The 16,810-nt window shown below is 41.0% G+C and overlaps 1 protein-coding gene across 1 annotated transcript in view; it reads left to right on the forward strand.

Annotated features, from left to right (window-relative positions):
- The window catches only part of DLC1 (DLC1 Rho GTPase activating protein), a 691,613-nt gene that overhangs the window by 182,321 nt on the left and 492,482 nt on the right, over window positions 1–16,810 (forward strand). Inside the window, 1 exon segment of the mRNA XM_033944479.1 lies at window positions 6,768–6,905. Within this exon segment, the coding sequence (XP_033800370.1) occupies window positions 6,768–6,905 (138 nt within the window).

The following is a 16,810-nucleotide window of genomic DNA, read 5'->3' on the forward strand; positions in this document are numbered from 1 at the left end:
TAATTATACTAAGCATATGAAAAGGAGCAATGCCTTTAAAAATGTGCTCTACAGGAATGTTGTGGGGAGAAATAGTGTCCCTGCAGTTTGTAGGGGAGCTTACCTTTTGATATCATGACCTAGATCATAAGGGCCAACTGTTCAAACCCAATGGATAAAGTCAATGTACTAAACCCAGTGGATAAAGTCAAGTAGTTTATTCAGTCATTGGAGGTGCCCAAGTGCTCAAGCACCCACAGCACCACAAAGCTGGTTCCTATGTTTATGATATGACGATATCATGCAACTCAGATCACATGGGATGAACTGTTCTGCAGTTATATATCTCACACCTTCTCATAATCCTGAAGCAATACATGTTTGGTCTTCTCTGTACTAATTAGCCCTAAATTAATGAGATGTTTAGACTAGGGGGAACCCCTAACAATGGGATTATTGTATATTTTTTGAATTTATTAATTTATTTAGATGTATTTCACATTCTATTTCCTGTATTTAAATTTTAGTAAAGTTTTCACACTGTTTCACGCAGGTATCTAATAAATAAACTGAGTGCCTTCATTATGGGCCCAAAGTGATGGACTCAGTTAGGAACTGCTTGAGTGGAAAGCGACCAAGGGTATTAGTAAATGGAGCGTACTCTGAAGAAAGGGATGTTACCAGTGGTTTGCTGCAAGGGTTGGTTCTTGAGCCAGTTTTTTTTTCTTTTTTTTTGTGATATTGCTGAAGGGCTGCCTGGAAAAGTTTGCCTCTTTGCAGATGATATCAAAATCTGCAGTAGGATAGACACCCCTGATGGTGTAGATAACATAAGGAAGGTCCTAGCGAAGCAAATTTGGCATCTAAGATTTAATGCAGGGCATGCATTTGAACTGCAAAAACACAGTGGAACAGTACAGTTTAGGGGGTGAAGAACTTTTGTGCATGTCAAAGGAACAGGACTTGGTGATCATATATAATAATCTTACGTGGCTAAACAGGTAGAAAAGGTGATGGCAAATGCAAGAAGGATGATTGGGTGAACAGGGAGAGAAATGGCCAATAAGAACAAGGAGATAATAATGCTCATGCAAAAGGCTTTGGTGAGACTTTATTTAGACTATTATACACAGTTCTAGAGACTACACCTTCTAAAAGGTATAAATAGAATGTAATTGATCCAGAGGACATCTACTAAATGGTTGGTGATCTTTGTCATAATGTGTATGGGGACATACAAAGATCTCAATGTGTATACTTTAAAAGAAAGGTGGAAGAGAGAAGATATGATAAAAAAGTTTAAATACCTACATGGTATAAATGCACATGAGGTAAGTTTCCCCTGTCAACTTAAGGACCTCCCCACTCTTCAGACCAGTCCTCTCTTGGAGCTGATAGTATATGTCATCCATTTGTACTTCAGAGTATATGATACTTCTAGGCATTGCTAGTTCAGAGCTAGGGTTATAGCAATATAAAATGATGCCACCTGACTTGGAGATGCTAGTTAACAGAGGGTATAGGAAGACCAGGGAGGAGGGATGGGTACTTATGTTGGTGGAAGGGGTACTTATAAAGATGGAATGTTTGAGAGAGGGTCCTTGAAAGGTAAAGATGCTTCATGGAATACTTGTGAGAAGGATCAGAAGGAGATTGACATCCAAGGATATTCTTAGTGTTGTGGAAATGATATTTTGAAGAAATGAACTTGTAACATTTCAGAAGAAGATCAAGGATACTATCTCCTACATTCTTAACCATCTTAAATTTCCTCTGACCATTTCAGCAGTGGCATACCTTGGGTATGTGACACCCGGGGCCCATCATTTTTGACACCCCCCAGCCCATCATTTTTTGACACACACAGACCTCCCTGGCCCATCATTTTTTTTGACCCGCCCTTGGTATATCACTGCTACGGTTCGAAAAAGGCTAAGAAGCTGGCGGAAGTGGCAAAAGCATCCTTTAAGGAACACCCTCCCGATCTGGCTCTCTCCCGCCCCCTACGTGACGCCACCGGATCAATGGCTGAGAACACTGTCCGGTGGCGTCACAAAGGAGGTGGGATAGAACCAGATTGGGAGGGTGTTTCTTAAAGGACGCTTTCGCTGCTCCCGCAGGCTCCTAAGCCTTTTTCTTGGCCGCGGGGGGTGGACCGGCAGCCGCGCTGAAGTGCAGGTCCCAGGAGGTTCCAGACCCAGCCGGCTGTGCACCTCCCTAGGGCGTATATCTGGGGCGGTCTGCCCCCTCCCCCTCTGCCATGCCCTTGGTACGCCATTGCTTCTCAGCACTATCCAGACAGTATTATGATGTTCTCTGGGCAGAAACAAAACAGAAAGGTAAGGGAGACATCTTTTTTTTTTTTTAATCTTTATTGATTTTCCTATCTTCAATAGTACAATACATAAATATATCATATATAATAAGTCAATAATAGTAATAATAAGGGAGACGTCTTTTCAACCAATGATCAAACCTTTATTTGAATCAAATAACCCCAAAAAGAATCCCAGTTTCGACGTGTACAAAAATTGCCTTCCTCAGGGGACACTTGGCTGGTGGGCACAAGATCCAAAGCACACTTGTGTAGAGAAGCAGCAGCATTCAGAGCAGACCATTCTCAGATTGTACAGAGAGTGTTGAGTTGGTCAGAGGAAATTTTCAGCAACACATTCTAGTGCCGTTGAATATCCCTTTCATTGACTCTTCTCCAGGCTGCAGGGACTGCTCACTGGATAAGTGCTTTTGAACAGAGCCGTACCAAGGGCTGTGTAAGTAGTAAGGTCTCACAGGGTGCCAATATTGCTTCCCATCCAATCACTCCTCTGCTTGGCTTCTACATAGTGGGTGGAGGTGGGAGTTCTATGGGGCAGGTCACACAGGTCATAATTCTATTCGGTAAGGTCCTGCCTTTGAATATTGTTCCTCTTTAGGGGGTTTCTGTTTATGTCTCTTTGTATATAAGTTGTATTCTATGTTTCCACTGAATTTCCATGAGCTGTGTCATATATGTTGGTAACAATTTTGCCTAATTTGACCTATGAAACTGTTCCTATTTTTGGTTTAGCTTGATGGCAATTACCTCAGGGCCTTATTTACTCAGCTGTGCTAAGGTTTTGTAGTTGGAATGGGATGGGACAACTGCCTTTCAAAATGAAAAGTACTCAAGAGGATCAATAAAACCATACATTTATTGCATCAATCTACAAAGTTATAGACTTGACACAGCACTGTGTTTCGGCATATCAAACGCCTGCCTCAGGGGTCACATATGCACTGAGCAGGAGATATTGTGAAGAAAATCAACAGCGCTCATAAAAAGCTTTGTGGACTTTTGAAAGTATAAACCTGTGTGAAACTCAAAGTCAGAGGCTCAGATAGTAATTCCAAATATTTTTATGCATAAAGATCATGTCCATTTTGAGCTTTCTCTATAAGTAAAGTAGGTGGATACTTTTATTTTATAGAATGCTAGGGTCAGTGACTTAGCAAAGGGTAAAATATGCCCGGGGCAGTGGTGCACCCCTATGCCCTCCTCTCTGCCTCTCCCCCTGCTCCTTCTGCACCCCTCCCGCTCCTTCCACGCCCCTCTTCCGCTCCTTCCATGCCCCACATGCCCCACTTGTGCCCTTCCCTTTCCACCCCTGGTGCCTCTTTAAATCTTTGCCAGTGTGAGCAGCTTCACTGGCCTGCTGCTTGCGCCGGTGTTGGCTTTCCCTCTGACATTAATTCCTGGCCCCCAACCCAGAAGTGATTTCAGAGAGAGCCAGGCCGACGCAAGCAGCAGGCCAGAGTAGTTGCTCACACTGGTGAAGATTTAAAGAGGTATGTGGAGGGAGAGCGTGAGCAGGGCATCGGGGAGTCGAGAGGTGCTGGCACCCCCAACAAGACGGTGCCCTGGCTGGTGCTGGTACCCCACCCCCATTCTTCCTCCCTTACTACATCACTGACTAGGGTAACAGGTCAAGTATGTGCTTATAGTTTAGGTACAAGTACTTACACCATAGATCTTGTCTAAATGCCGTCATCTATTTTAGTGGATTAGTAACCTAATGGTTAGTGAAGTGGGTAGTAAACCAAGGGAACTGAGTTCAATTCCCACTGTAGCTCCTTATAACTCTGGCAAGTTACTTAACCCTCCATTGTCCCAGGTACAAAATAAGTACCTTTATATAATATGTAAACTACTTTGATTGTAACCATAGAAAAGTAGTATATGAAAGTACATGCAAAGATTATAGACCCATGATCTTCCCAAACTCTGCACATTTGAAAGATCACATGAAAAGTATTAGGGGCTGCTGAAAAGTTCTCAGCCCAACCAACAAAGCTGGGGCAATCTCCATCGAGGGCTATATATAGTACTTTGTCCAGCGATTTTCCACCTTTTTTGTTCTGTATTTTTCTGATGGAACAAAAAAAGTACAAAATCAATGGACTAAGCATATAGCCCTTGATGGAGACTGCCCCCAACTTTGTTGGTTGGGTTGAGAACTTTTCCGCAGCCTCTCGTAAGTGTCATTGAATATTGGTTATTTCAGTCAGGAATGATTACTACTATATTTTCCATCAGTTAAAAATATTAAGTCTAAAAGTATTCGTCAATATTGTTATAGTATAGTTGAGGCTTGGAATTCACTACCTTTGGATATTTACATAGAAACATAGAAACATAGAAATAGACGGCAGATAAGGGCCCACGGCCCATCTAGTCTGCCCACCTTAATGTCCCTCCCCTATTTGTGTAAGTTCTTTGCATGATATCTTTTAAGACTTAAAAAAAAAAAATAATTAAAAAAAAAGTAGGAGGAAATGATGTCATCGTGGCTCATGGCAGCCTAGAGAGATAGCTCCGCAGCCCCCGATGTTCATTTTGCTGTTTTAAATGAGCCCCTGTCATCCCATGTGATTTTTAGCTTTCCTGCCGATTTGAGAATAGACTAGTGTGGCAGGAAAGCGGCGGGATGGCTAACCGAAAGAAGCAACTCGATATTAAAACTTTCTCTTCGCCGTTGCCGAGTGGGCTCTCTAAACCTGATCCCAAGATGGCGTCATAACGTGCTGGCAGAACAGCAGCGGATCAGCCCTCGGAGAACTCCCTGCCGCATCTGCAACAGGAACTGCACAGTTGGTTTCAGGAGCTTAAAGATGAACTTACTAAAAAATATATATTTACCCCCCTCCTTTTACAAAGCCGCACTAGCATTTTTAGCGCAGCTGCGGTGGTAACAGCTCCGACGCTCATATAATTCCTATGAGCTTTGGAGTTGTTACTGTGGCATTAAAAACAGTACGGCTTTGTAAATGAAGGGGTTAAAGTTTGGATTGTTATGTAAAGATTGTATGTGATTCCTGTTTTATGAATTATGTATGATCTATGTACTTATTATGTCTTTATCTTTTATGTAACCCACTCTGAACCTGAGATAAGGGATATGACAGGATATAAAACTTCTTAGAAAAGAAAAAAAGACAAACCATCGCCATGTACACTTGTTGAAAACAAACAATCCAAATGGGGAAAATCCAAATAATCAAAAAAATATCAAAATCAGATATTTTTGATATCAACGTCGTAATATGAAATGACAATGTTGAAATGTCAATGCTATTTTGATTATGTCTATATCATAAATGCTGACTGAACTTATACTTAAATTGTATTTTGTGAATAAACAGGCCTTGTTTTGTGGACAACAACTACTGGTAATGATTTTTCCTGATGTGTCCAGACAGCCACAACATAGGAGAAAACAGTTTCTACAGCTTAAACCTAAAGTTATAGCAGTGGGAACTACTTTCTTTTTAAAATTTCCCTGCAAGTGTATTGTAAACTATAAAGCGGATAAATTTGTTTTTGTGGATCCGTCACAATTGGAGAATTTTTTGATTGATAAAGTTTCACTGAAAGTTTCAGATACTAATGTAGTTGTTGAAGAAGTTTAAGGATATATTGGATATGATCATTTTGCATTCAAAGGATGATATTATATATAGTTTCCTAGAAAAATTTTTACTTTCTGTATTGAGCGGCCCCTGTTAATGTGGACTTGGCATAAGTCTTAATTGTGAATTTTAAATTGTTTCTTTTGCTTTTCCTGATTTTTGTTATTGATGTAACAAATGATAAAAAAATATATAAAAAAAAAAAAATGCTGACTGAAAGATTTTTTGGTTAGAAAGTTTCTGCATAGTGTATTATAGTATAGAACAGTGGTTCCCAACCCTGTCCTGGAGGAACACCAGGCCAATCGGGTTTTCAGGCTAGCCCTAATGAATATGCATGAAGCAAATTTGCATGCCTATCACTTCTATCATATGCAAATCTCTCTCATGCATATTCATTAGGGCTAGCCTGAAAACCCGATTGGCCTGGTGTTCCTCCAGGACAGGGTTGGGAATCACTGGTATAGAACAGGGGTGGGAAACTCTGGTCCTCGAGAGCCGGAATCCAGTCGGGTTTTCAGGATTTCCCCAATGAATATGTATGAGATCTATTTGCATGCACTGCTTTCAATGCATATTCATTGGGAAAATCCTGAAAACCTGACTGGATTCCAGCCCTCGAGGACCAGAGTTGCCCACCCCTGGTATAGAATCTTGGTGCATATTTATAGAATATCACACAGCCGGTAAATGAGCGCATAATTCCTACTGAACATTAACCATACAATTTTGTTTTGCCTGGCAATGCTTTTCATATATGTGTGCATATGAGAGAGAGAGAAGACCAGACATACAGTTTTACAGTATCACAAATGGAAATAAAACTGTGAATTGTTTGATAGGATTTAGAAACTGGATGTGAAAATGCAAGAGACAGTGGGTTGCTAAATCAGACTCCAAAGACAGTGACTCATGGTTTGTATGCTGACCTGGCATCCACCAGTCATCTGACAACTTCTGGAGCTAAACCAAAGGCTGGGGTGAGTTTGAAACGACTGCAGATTTAAAACACTGAAGTGCTGTAAGAACTCAAACCCATTTATTTTTGAAACATGGCCCCTCACACTTGAAATGTTGACCTAACTCTAAAAAGACGAGATAGATTTAGGAATTATAAGAGTAGTAGGCTTACATCCAGTTATGTGTATATGTTGAAATTATGCTATGATTCATGAGGAAGTTTAAAGATGACTCATTTTCTTTCTGCTTAAAGGGGTCAATTTTATAAGTCATTTCTGAGTGTAAAACAGAGGTTTATGCATGGAAAAGACTTATTATAAGACAGCTTGGCATACATTTATTTGACAGTGCAGAGGTAGTTCCAGAACTTAGGACAGAGGGGTGTTGAGTTCATGTGCATATGTTATGAAATATTGGCCAGATTTCTAAATGGTGTGCATCAGCCTAAGATAACTTGCACAACTAAATTGGGTAATGAGCACTAATAACTGGATACTAACAATTAATTACTGGCATTCATTAGTAGCATTTTTGATTTGCTAATAAGAGCAGAGAGGCAGTGACTTAGTAAGAGGGGGTTGTCTGCCCCAGGTGCCATGTTGGTGGGGGCGGGGGCACCCCTCCTTCTCTCCACCCCGCCTCTTCCCTCTCCTCCCCTTACCAAGCGCATGCCTCCCCTTCCCTTCTAGCTACTCACTGCCACGAGCAAAGCTTTAACGTGCTCCTTGTGACCTTGTCATCTCTCTTCCATTGATGTCAATTCCGGGTGCCTCGCATAGGAAGTGACATTAGCGGGAGAGACAATGGGGGTCGCGGGGAGCACGTTGACATTCTTGTTGCTTGTGGAAGTGAAAAACTAGAGGTATGGGGGAAGGGAAGGGGGTACGCATGTAGCAGGGGGAGCAGGGAAGGAACAGGGGACAAAGAAAAGGGCAGGGGAGATGCGCTGCCACCCTGGGCACCTCTCACCCTCGCTACGCCACTGCAGAGAGGCAAAGGCTTAGGGCAGGTTGAATGAGACGAAGCAAATCAATGCTGATTTCCAAAGAGCAGCTAGTAAAAACAAGAGCAACTTTCTAAATACTCGATGTATAAACCTCAAAGAAGCCTATAAGAAGGGCCATACCAGGGAATTATTTGCCATGGTGTAACAAGTGAAAAAGCCTTTCTTAGCATGCCAATCAACCATCAAAGACTGTGATGAGAATTAAATTAGCAACCAGCAAGACATCAAGTAGAGTTGGAAAGAATACACAGAGAAATTATACATCAGCACCAGTACTGACTACCCTGAAGAGCTTGGGGATCAAAAGAAAGCAGAACCAGACCTATTAGAAAGTGAAATGGATTAGGCACTGAGGCAGCTGCCAAACAACAAAGCACCTGGCATTGATGGAATCCCTGCAGAGCTGCTCAAATTGGTCCTAAGAGCATACTGACAGAAGATCTGGAGGACCTGCACATGGCCAAAGGACTGGAAAAGATCAATTTTTATCCCACTGCTAAAGAAAGGCAATGCCAGGGACTGTACCAACTATAGATCAATTCTCCTGATCCCCCATGCCAGCAAGGTGCTTCTAAAAATCATCCAGAGGCACTTGGCCATCATCCTTGATCAAGAACTTCCTGATGCCCAAGTTGGATTCCGTAAGGTCAGAGGGACCCATGATCACATCACAAACTTGAGGTGGATCATAGAAAAGGCAAGGGAGTACCAGAAGAAGCTCTACTTGTGCTTCATTGATTATACCAAGGCTTTTGACTGTGTTGAACATGACAAGCTTTGGGAAGCACTGAGTGAGGTAGGAGTGCCAGAACACCTGATCAGGTTAATCAGATCACTCTACTATGATCAAGAAGCTACAATGTGAACCAGGCATGGAGATACAGAATGGTTCAAGATCAAAAAGGGCACAAGACAAGGATGCATCCTCTCTCCTTTTCTTTTCAACCTCTAAGCAGAAATAATGTGTTGGGGTGACAATAGGCGGAAGAATCTGAGATACACAGATAATACTGTCCTGCTGGCAAAGAGTGAGAAGGACCTCAAGAAGTTGATCCTGAAGCTGAAAAAAGAAAGTGAGAAGATGGGACTTTACCTGAACATCAAGAAGACCAAAATCATAACTACCGCTAACAAGAAAGTCCACATAAATATCAACAATGAAGAAATAGAAGTGGTTGACAGCTTCATTTTCCTTGGGTCCCTCATTGATCACAGTGGTGGTTCGACAGCAGAGATCAAGTATCGGTTAACTCTGGGGCATGCAGCCATGGAAACATGGACCAAATATGGAAGTGCAAGGACATCTCAATCACCATCAAACAAAGACTGATCACTGCCATTGTATTTCCCAATTGTGACATATGGCTGCGAGACATGAACACTCACAAAAGAAGATATGAGAAAAATTGGCGCCTTCAAGTTGTGGCGCTGGAGAAGACTTCTACGAATCCCATGGACAGCTAGGATTGCCAACAAAGATGTTCTTGATTATATAAACCCAGAGTTGTCCCTGGAAGGCAAAATTACCAAACATAAACTGACCTATTTTGGACATGTGATGAGGGCAAATTCACTAGAAAAGGAGGTGCTACTCAGAATGGTGATTGGTAAAAGGAAGCAGGGGAGAACAAAGGCCTGTTGGCTAGATACCATCAAGAATGACATGGGAATGAACATCAAGCAATTGAATGAAGCCATGGAAAACAGGGAAGCATGGTGAGGATTGGCCTACACAGTATCCAAGGGTCGGACACGAATGAATGGATAGTAGTAGTAATTCTAAAAATATTTATGCACAAATTTTATAGTGTGGAACTCCAAAGGGCATGGGTGGGTCAAGGTCATTCACTAAAGATTTGTACAGTATTACTGAATACCAGGAATCTGTACTTAGCTTATGTGTCAGGATTTGCATTAGGTTTCAGATGGTGTAAATCAGTGATTCCCAACCCTGTCCTGGAGGAACACCAGGCCAATCGGGTTTTCAGGCTAGCCCTAATGAATATGCATGAGAGAGATTTGCATATGATGGAAGTGATAGGCATGCAAATTTGCTTCATGCATATTCATTAGGGCTAGCCTGAAAACCCAATTGGCCTGGTGTTCCTCCAGGACAGGGTTGGGAACCACTGGTGTAAATCCTCATGCCCAAAGTTGGACATAGATCCCAGCATTACATGCTATTTTGTAAAGGGTGCTGATCCCAGAATGCCCATTATGGAATACCATTTAGTGCTGATTTCTTTCAGTCCTGAATTTTAAGCACCATTTATATAATCCAGTCATATCCCCCGGATTCTATATATATATCATGCTTTGAGTTGTACACACAGATTTGGCCACATAGCCAATTTGCACATGCAACTTAATTGAAAAACAAGCCAATCTGCAATTGCCCAAGGATATTGTAAGAGCGGTTAATGTACCTGGTTTTAAAAAAATGTATGGACAAGTTCCTGGAGGAAAAGTCCATAGTCTGTTTTTGAGATATATATGGGGGAAGCTACTGCTTACCCTGGATTAGAAGTATGGAATGTTGCTACTATTTGGGTTTTGGCCAGGTACTTGTGACCTGGATTGGCCAGTGTGGAAACAGGATATTGGGCTAGATGGACCAGTATGGCAATAATTAGAATTTACATGCATGTATCTGAAAAAGGAACCTGCTAAGCTGATCCTTGTAGTACTAAATTCAGTCATCAATAGCATAAATAGAGAATAACCAGCTAAAAGTAGAGGCTGAAATAGAGATATTTGTATTTGGTAATGACTGAAATAAAAGATATAGAACCACCAAAATATACCAAAATGACACTGGAGATAATTTCTTTTTTTTTCTTTTGAATGGGTGAAAATTTAATACTCAATATTCTGAGGCTTGTTCCCGTCTATAAATAGAGAAAAAAAAGAAATTATCTCCAGTGTCATTTTGGTTTATTTTGGTGGTTCTATATATTATATTCAATTGATAGGCAGTTTTTTTCTACTTTTGAAATAAGATGAACAACTTATATGCCATCTGTAATCCTGCCTTCTATCATTTCCAAAAGAGTAGCTCTCTCCCTCAGTAGAGAGGCACAGTTTCTCCTCCCAAACCCTATTGTACCTTAAAAATATACCAGCTGATATTGAAAGCAATTTAAGCAAGCAAGTAAGGCTCCGGCCAACTTAAATCGCAGTGAACCACTCACCTGTGGTACTGAAAAGGGCTGAGCTGCTAAATATCATCTCTGATCACACATGTTAAAAGTGGGCAAGTCAGAGGCAGTACAGGGAGCAGTACTGGGGAGGAGCCAGGTTTATGCAGATGTCAGGTAGGGTTACCATATTTGTAAAGACAAAAAAAGAGGACACATGACCCTGCCCATATTCTCTCTCTCTCTCTCTCTCTCTCTCTCTCTCTTTCTCTTTCTCTCTCTCTTTCTTTCTCTTTCTCTCTCTTTCTTTCTCTTTCTCTCTCTTTCTTTCTCTTTCTCTCTCTCTCTCTTCCTTCTTCCAAACCCCTCTCCTGTGGGTGCTTATTTCTTTCTTTTTCTCTCTTTCCAACCCCTTCTCCTTCTGTTTCTGTCTTTTCCCTCCCATCCAGCACTACCCTACACAATGCTCTTTTCTCCAGCACGCTTTCCATTCCATAATGCTTCTCCAGCCCTTCTTCTCTCCTTCCATTCTGTTTCTCCAGCCCTCCCTCCATGCTTTTTATTCAGCCTCCTCCATGCTGTTTTCTTCCTCCATCCATGCTGTTTCTCCAGCCCTATCTCCCTCCATCCATCTGTGCTGTATTTCTAACCCCCTCCATGCTGTTTCTCCAGATTTCTCCCCTCTCCTCCCTCCTCCGACCTCTGATGCTGCTTCCCCTCACAACCTCTGTAGTTCCTGACTCCCCTACCTGCCTCCTCCCTAGGCCAGGCTGCTGTAATTTAATCTTTGGACAGCCAGTAGCACCAATGGGGTTAGCCTGCTGCCGCCATCCTGCCCCAGAAACTGCCTCTCTGCAGTGATTTCTTGTTCCCACGTAGTTGGGGCCTAAAGAGAGGTGGCTTCAAGGGCAGGCTGGTGGCAGCAGGCTCACCTCGTTGCTGCTGTCAACTGCCCGAAGGTTAAATTACAGTGTTCGGGCCCCGGGAGGAGGTAGGTGAGTGAGTCAGGAGAGCTGGCTAAACCTGGATAGACTCCCCCATTTTTTTAAAAAAGCATCCAGGCACCCGGACAGTCCTTTAAAGAGAGATCATGTCTGGGATTTCCATGATGTCTGGCAACCCTAGTGCCAGGACCTGCATAGCTACATAAGTGGGTGAATTTAAGACAACTTAAAGCTGTCTCAAATTTACTCATTTATCTATGCAGGCTCAGTACTGAATACCGACTGGGATCTGTATAACTAGGTTTTAAAATTTAAGTTTCCCCAATCTCCCTTCTGGCTCCTGTAAACCCCCCCCCCCCCCTTCCTACTCCCTCCCCTCAGCCCATGAGACTCAAAACCCTCCTCCCCCTCCCCATAATGGATGTGGTAGCCATTTTCAGATTTCAGCCATAAGAGGCAGGAGTAAGTGGGCTTTCCTCCTATCCCCATCTGGACCACCAGGAATACAGGTAGGCCAGAGCAGCCTATTAGACCTCAGGTAGGTTGGGGAGTTTAAGACTGGCAGCAACCTGGATGTAGGGAGAAGGTAAGGAGACAAGCTGTTCTGAACTAAAAATGAACCAAACATTATTTCCCTGTACACATCCATACTCTCACTTAATTACGGGCTCAGTGAGTGCCATTTTACATATGAATAAATCAAATTGTTAGGTGACTGCTTTCAAGCAGGGGTAAGTAATATAACATGAATCATAAACCTAGCACTAGTGACCTCGGAAGTGACTCGTTTCACATGAGATTAATTTCTCAAGGCTTGCTCACTGGTCCAATATAAGTGAATTTTATTGATATTTGGGGGGGCATTTTGTTGTTTTTGACTTTGGACTATATATTTTGATTTTCACTAAGGATTTTTGGGGAACTTGAGAACACACACACATTTTTATGCCAGCTGGTTAAGGATGTTATTGCACTTTATGCCTCAGTGACCCCTGTCTCGGAAAGTGCATGATTCTACAAAGATCTATTGAGATAAGTAATTTACTTTTTACAGCTTCTGCTATCATAATATTTGCCATTACTGCAGTATATTTATGATGGAGGCAGGGAGGGCTTGTGCAATGATGTAAGGAGTCGAACATCTACCAGCCTTCCAGTGGCTTTCATGTATGTTCACATCACTGAGCACATATTAATTTAAATTTGTGATGTTATTTATTTAAATTCTCTTGAACTGGGATGTATATTTTTTGTGAGAATTTAGTTATTTATATATTTTCTCTCTTTTACTTTTACTTTTCCAATATAAGTCCAAACATTTATTTTTAATATGCTTCATGCATTTTATTTAATAATAATGGGGTTCTTTTACTAAGGCGCACTAGCCGATTTAGTGTGCGCTATTATCACGCGTTAAACGCAAACATGTCCATAGACTATAATGAATGCATTAGCGTTTAGCTTGCACTAATATTTTGCACACGTTAAAATGGCTAGCACGCCTTAGTAAAAGGACCTCAATGTCCCTAAGTTTTTTATCAAAAGCTTAATTGAAAATTGAAACTTGTTTCAAAAAGCAAGGCCATTTTCGATAGGATGTCTAAGTTTGACATTGAAACAATGGGGAAATATACAATGTTACTCTGTGATTCTATTAATTGGCAAAATACTGATTATCACAGTTATTATAGCTTTGAATAAATATAAATTTATAATAGTGATGTGCTCAGACCTTAAACCCATTAAATAGTGAAGTCACTACTTAGAGTTCAACAAGGGGGACCATCATCGCACTCACTAGTCCCCGACCCCTCCCTACGTGAACATATTCAGATACTTGATGGTACTTATCTGAATGGAGAGGTGTCTGTTGTTAGATTTGGTCCTGTTAAATCTCGGTAGTGACTGTGTTCAAACTAATAAAGTGCCTCTTAAAATCCTAAGGTGTTTCTTATATATATATCCGCTTCATTTCCCGTCCCCCCGACTCGAGTTTCGTCTTCTTCACTATTATAAATTTAAGTTTGACATTGGACATTTCCTGCAAAATGTCCAAATTAAGAGGCATAGAAAAGGCCATTTTTGAAACCCAAACAACTAGACATCCAAATTTTTGTTATTATTGTCTATTTGGATGTCCAGACTGCCAAAACATCCAAAGTTATACCCCATTTTCAACCATAAAAAGTTCAGGTTGGAAACATCTACCGGTAAATGGTTCAGCCCCAAAGGGATCAGCGTGTTTAAAGAAAAAAATCCAAGATACTTAATTACAAAGAACAACATTAAATTTTATCTTTAAACACACTGAGGCTTTTGGGGTTGAATAAGTGTTTGGATTGGTTCTCCTTACTCTGATATTGCTCTCTGGTTTGTGTGATGAAGTATGTGACGTGTTTAAATGTGTGCATTGGAGAGATTTAGAAGCCATTTGTATGACTTGATGTTGGAAATGTTTGCCCTGGTAAGTAGGATGATTAATAAATAAAATTAATTTCATGTGAAACAAGTCACTTCCAAAGTCCCTAGCCATGAAAGAATAGTGCTAGGTTTGTGATTCGTTTTGCATGTTGAGCCAGAGTTGGTAGAAGCAGAAAGGCCCCACTGGACCACTAGGGATTGCTTACAGGTAAGTCCAGGGGAGTTCTTGGGGTCCTGGGGTAGATGGAGAAACCACAGGGCGGAGGTGCAGTTGTGTTTCCTGTTAAGTCAGGGTGGATGAGAGGAATGGACAATCAGTCATCACAAGTGACTTTACTGAAGTAGCCACATTATTGGACTGCTGATATTACTTCTTAAGATGGCAGTAAATGTAGCTGCACAATTATAACAGCAAGCACATGGTACCAGGTGGCTGAAAAGGTTTGAAAGCTTAGAGTAGTCTTCAATAACAAAATTAGAATACCTTGGAGTATACATTCGACGGTGGTCAGCAATTTTTTATGCTGTCACTGGCTTTATGCCCGGATATTTATTGTTCAGCCATGTCCTGGCACGAGCATTGAAAATCCAGCTATGTGTATCCAACCAGCACTTAACCAGTTAAGGCTAAAAATTGGCATTTAAGTTAAAGTGGCCAAAGATAGGACTCCTATTTGTGTGATTCTATTTGATCAGCTAACCTAACCGATGAAAGGCTGAATATCGGCATTTCGTTATCCCTTGGAAGGACCTTAGTGATTTTAGATGTGAATAGAAAGATGTCTTGTTCCTCAAATACTCTGACCAACTTCCTTTAAGAACCTTGAAAATCAGATACAGAGTTTTAAATTTAGCTCTATACTGATAACCATTGAAGTTTTGATGGGAATGGTGCTACGTAATCAAGTTGCTTAGAACATTCTATCAATTGTGCTGTGGCATTCTAAATGAATTGAAGCTCCTCTATCCTCTTTCTGCGGAAAGCAAGGCTGCATTAAAAAAAAAAGTGTTTTCCAAAACAAAAATATAAAAGGCAGAAATAAATCAATAGCCACTGGGTGTGAATGAGAAGTTAACTTCTTACCAAACACTAAGAATCATTCTTGAAGGTATTAGGTCTCCAAATGAAAGATAGAAAAGTAAGTGAAAAAAAATAAAAGCTCCTATTGTCTCCAAATTGAACTCAAAAATCCATATGGACTCTAGGGGTCTCTCATTGACAGGAATAAACCATCACAGCAGCCTCCTACAAGGAAGCTGTGGAAAAGATGAAACAATCCTTTAGCCTACGCTGAATAGTATGACCCTCTGCTTAATAATAATCCTAAAGAGAATGTACACATGGAATAGACAGAGACCTACAATATGACTATTAGCAAAATAAAGAAAAAAAGATGTCAAACTCTGGGTGCGTATTATACATAGGCATACACACCGTGATAACTGGGCTCAGTTAGAAGGTGTTGAATTACCTATGGTATTACTTTAACGTTTGTAATTTATAGAATATAATGTCTAGAACTCATATCTAATACTTACAGATAGTTCAATGTGTTCCGAATTTAAATTCCCTATCCATCAATCGTAGAACTTGTCAAAGATTTAACATATATAGCTTATGCTGTGCCACATTTACATTAAAGGGACATCGAAAATTATGCCTGCGCATTATACATAGGTATACAGTTTTTTGTATTACGTTATTTTTTAAAAGTTGGGGTGCACATTATACACGGCAGCGCATTATACATGACATAATACGGTAGGTCTCATTTTATACACAAGCTAAAATAGCACAAGTTAGTGACAAAAATGATAACCCACATTAGAACATAAGAATAACCTTACTGGGCCAGACCAATGATCCAACGAGCCCAGTAGCCCGTTCTCATGGTGGCCAATCCAGGTCACTAATACCTGGCCAAAACCCAAGGAGTAGCAATATTCCATGCTACCGATCCAGGGCAAGCAGTGGCTTCCCCCATGTCTTTCTCATTGATAACTATACTCTTTAATGAATGTTAATGCATATTAACATGTTATAATTTGAGACATATGCTTAATTAGGAAATAGGTCTGTTATAGAATAAGGAAGCTTGCATTATGTAAAATGTTAACTCACATTAATAAATTTAATATGTATTAACACATTAGTTCATGCAAATGAGACTAAGGGCTCCTTTTACAAAGCCGCGTTAGCGGTTTAATGCGTGTAATAGCGTGCGCTAATTTGCCGGCCGCACTAGCCGCTACCATCTCCTCTTGAGCAGGCGGTAGTTTTTTGGCTAGCGCAGGGGTTACTGCGCACTAAAAAGTCACGTGTGATAAAGCCACTTACGCAGCTTCGTAAAAGGAGCCCTAAAAGATCAAATCTGAGATAATGGGAGAGTGTAACTTTCTCGGGGTTACAAGAAGCA

This window comes from Geotrypetes seraphini, chromosome 1 (assembly GCF_902459505.1).
Source record: "Geotrypetes seraphini chromosome 1, aGeoSer1.1, whole genome shotgun sequence".
Taxonomy (NCBI): domain Eukaryota; kingdom Metazoa; phylum Chordata; class Amphibia; order Gymnophiona; family Dermophiidae; genus Geotrypetes; species Geotrypetes seraphini.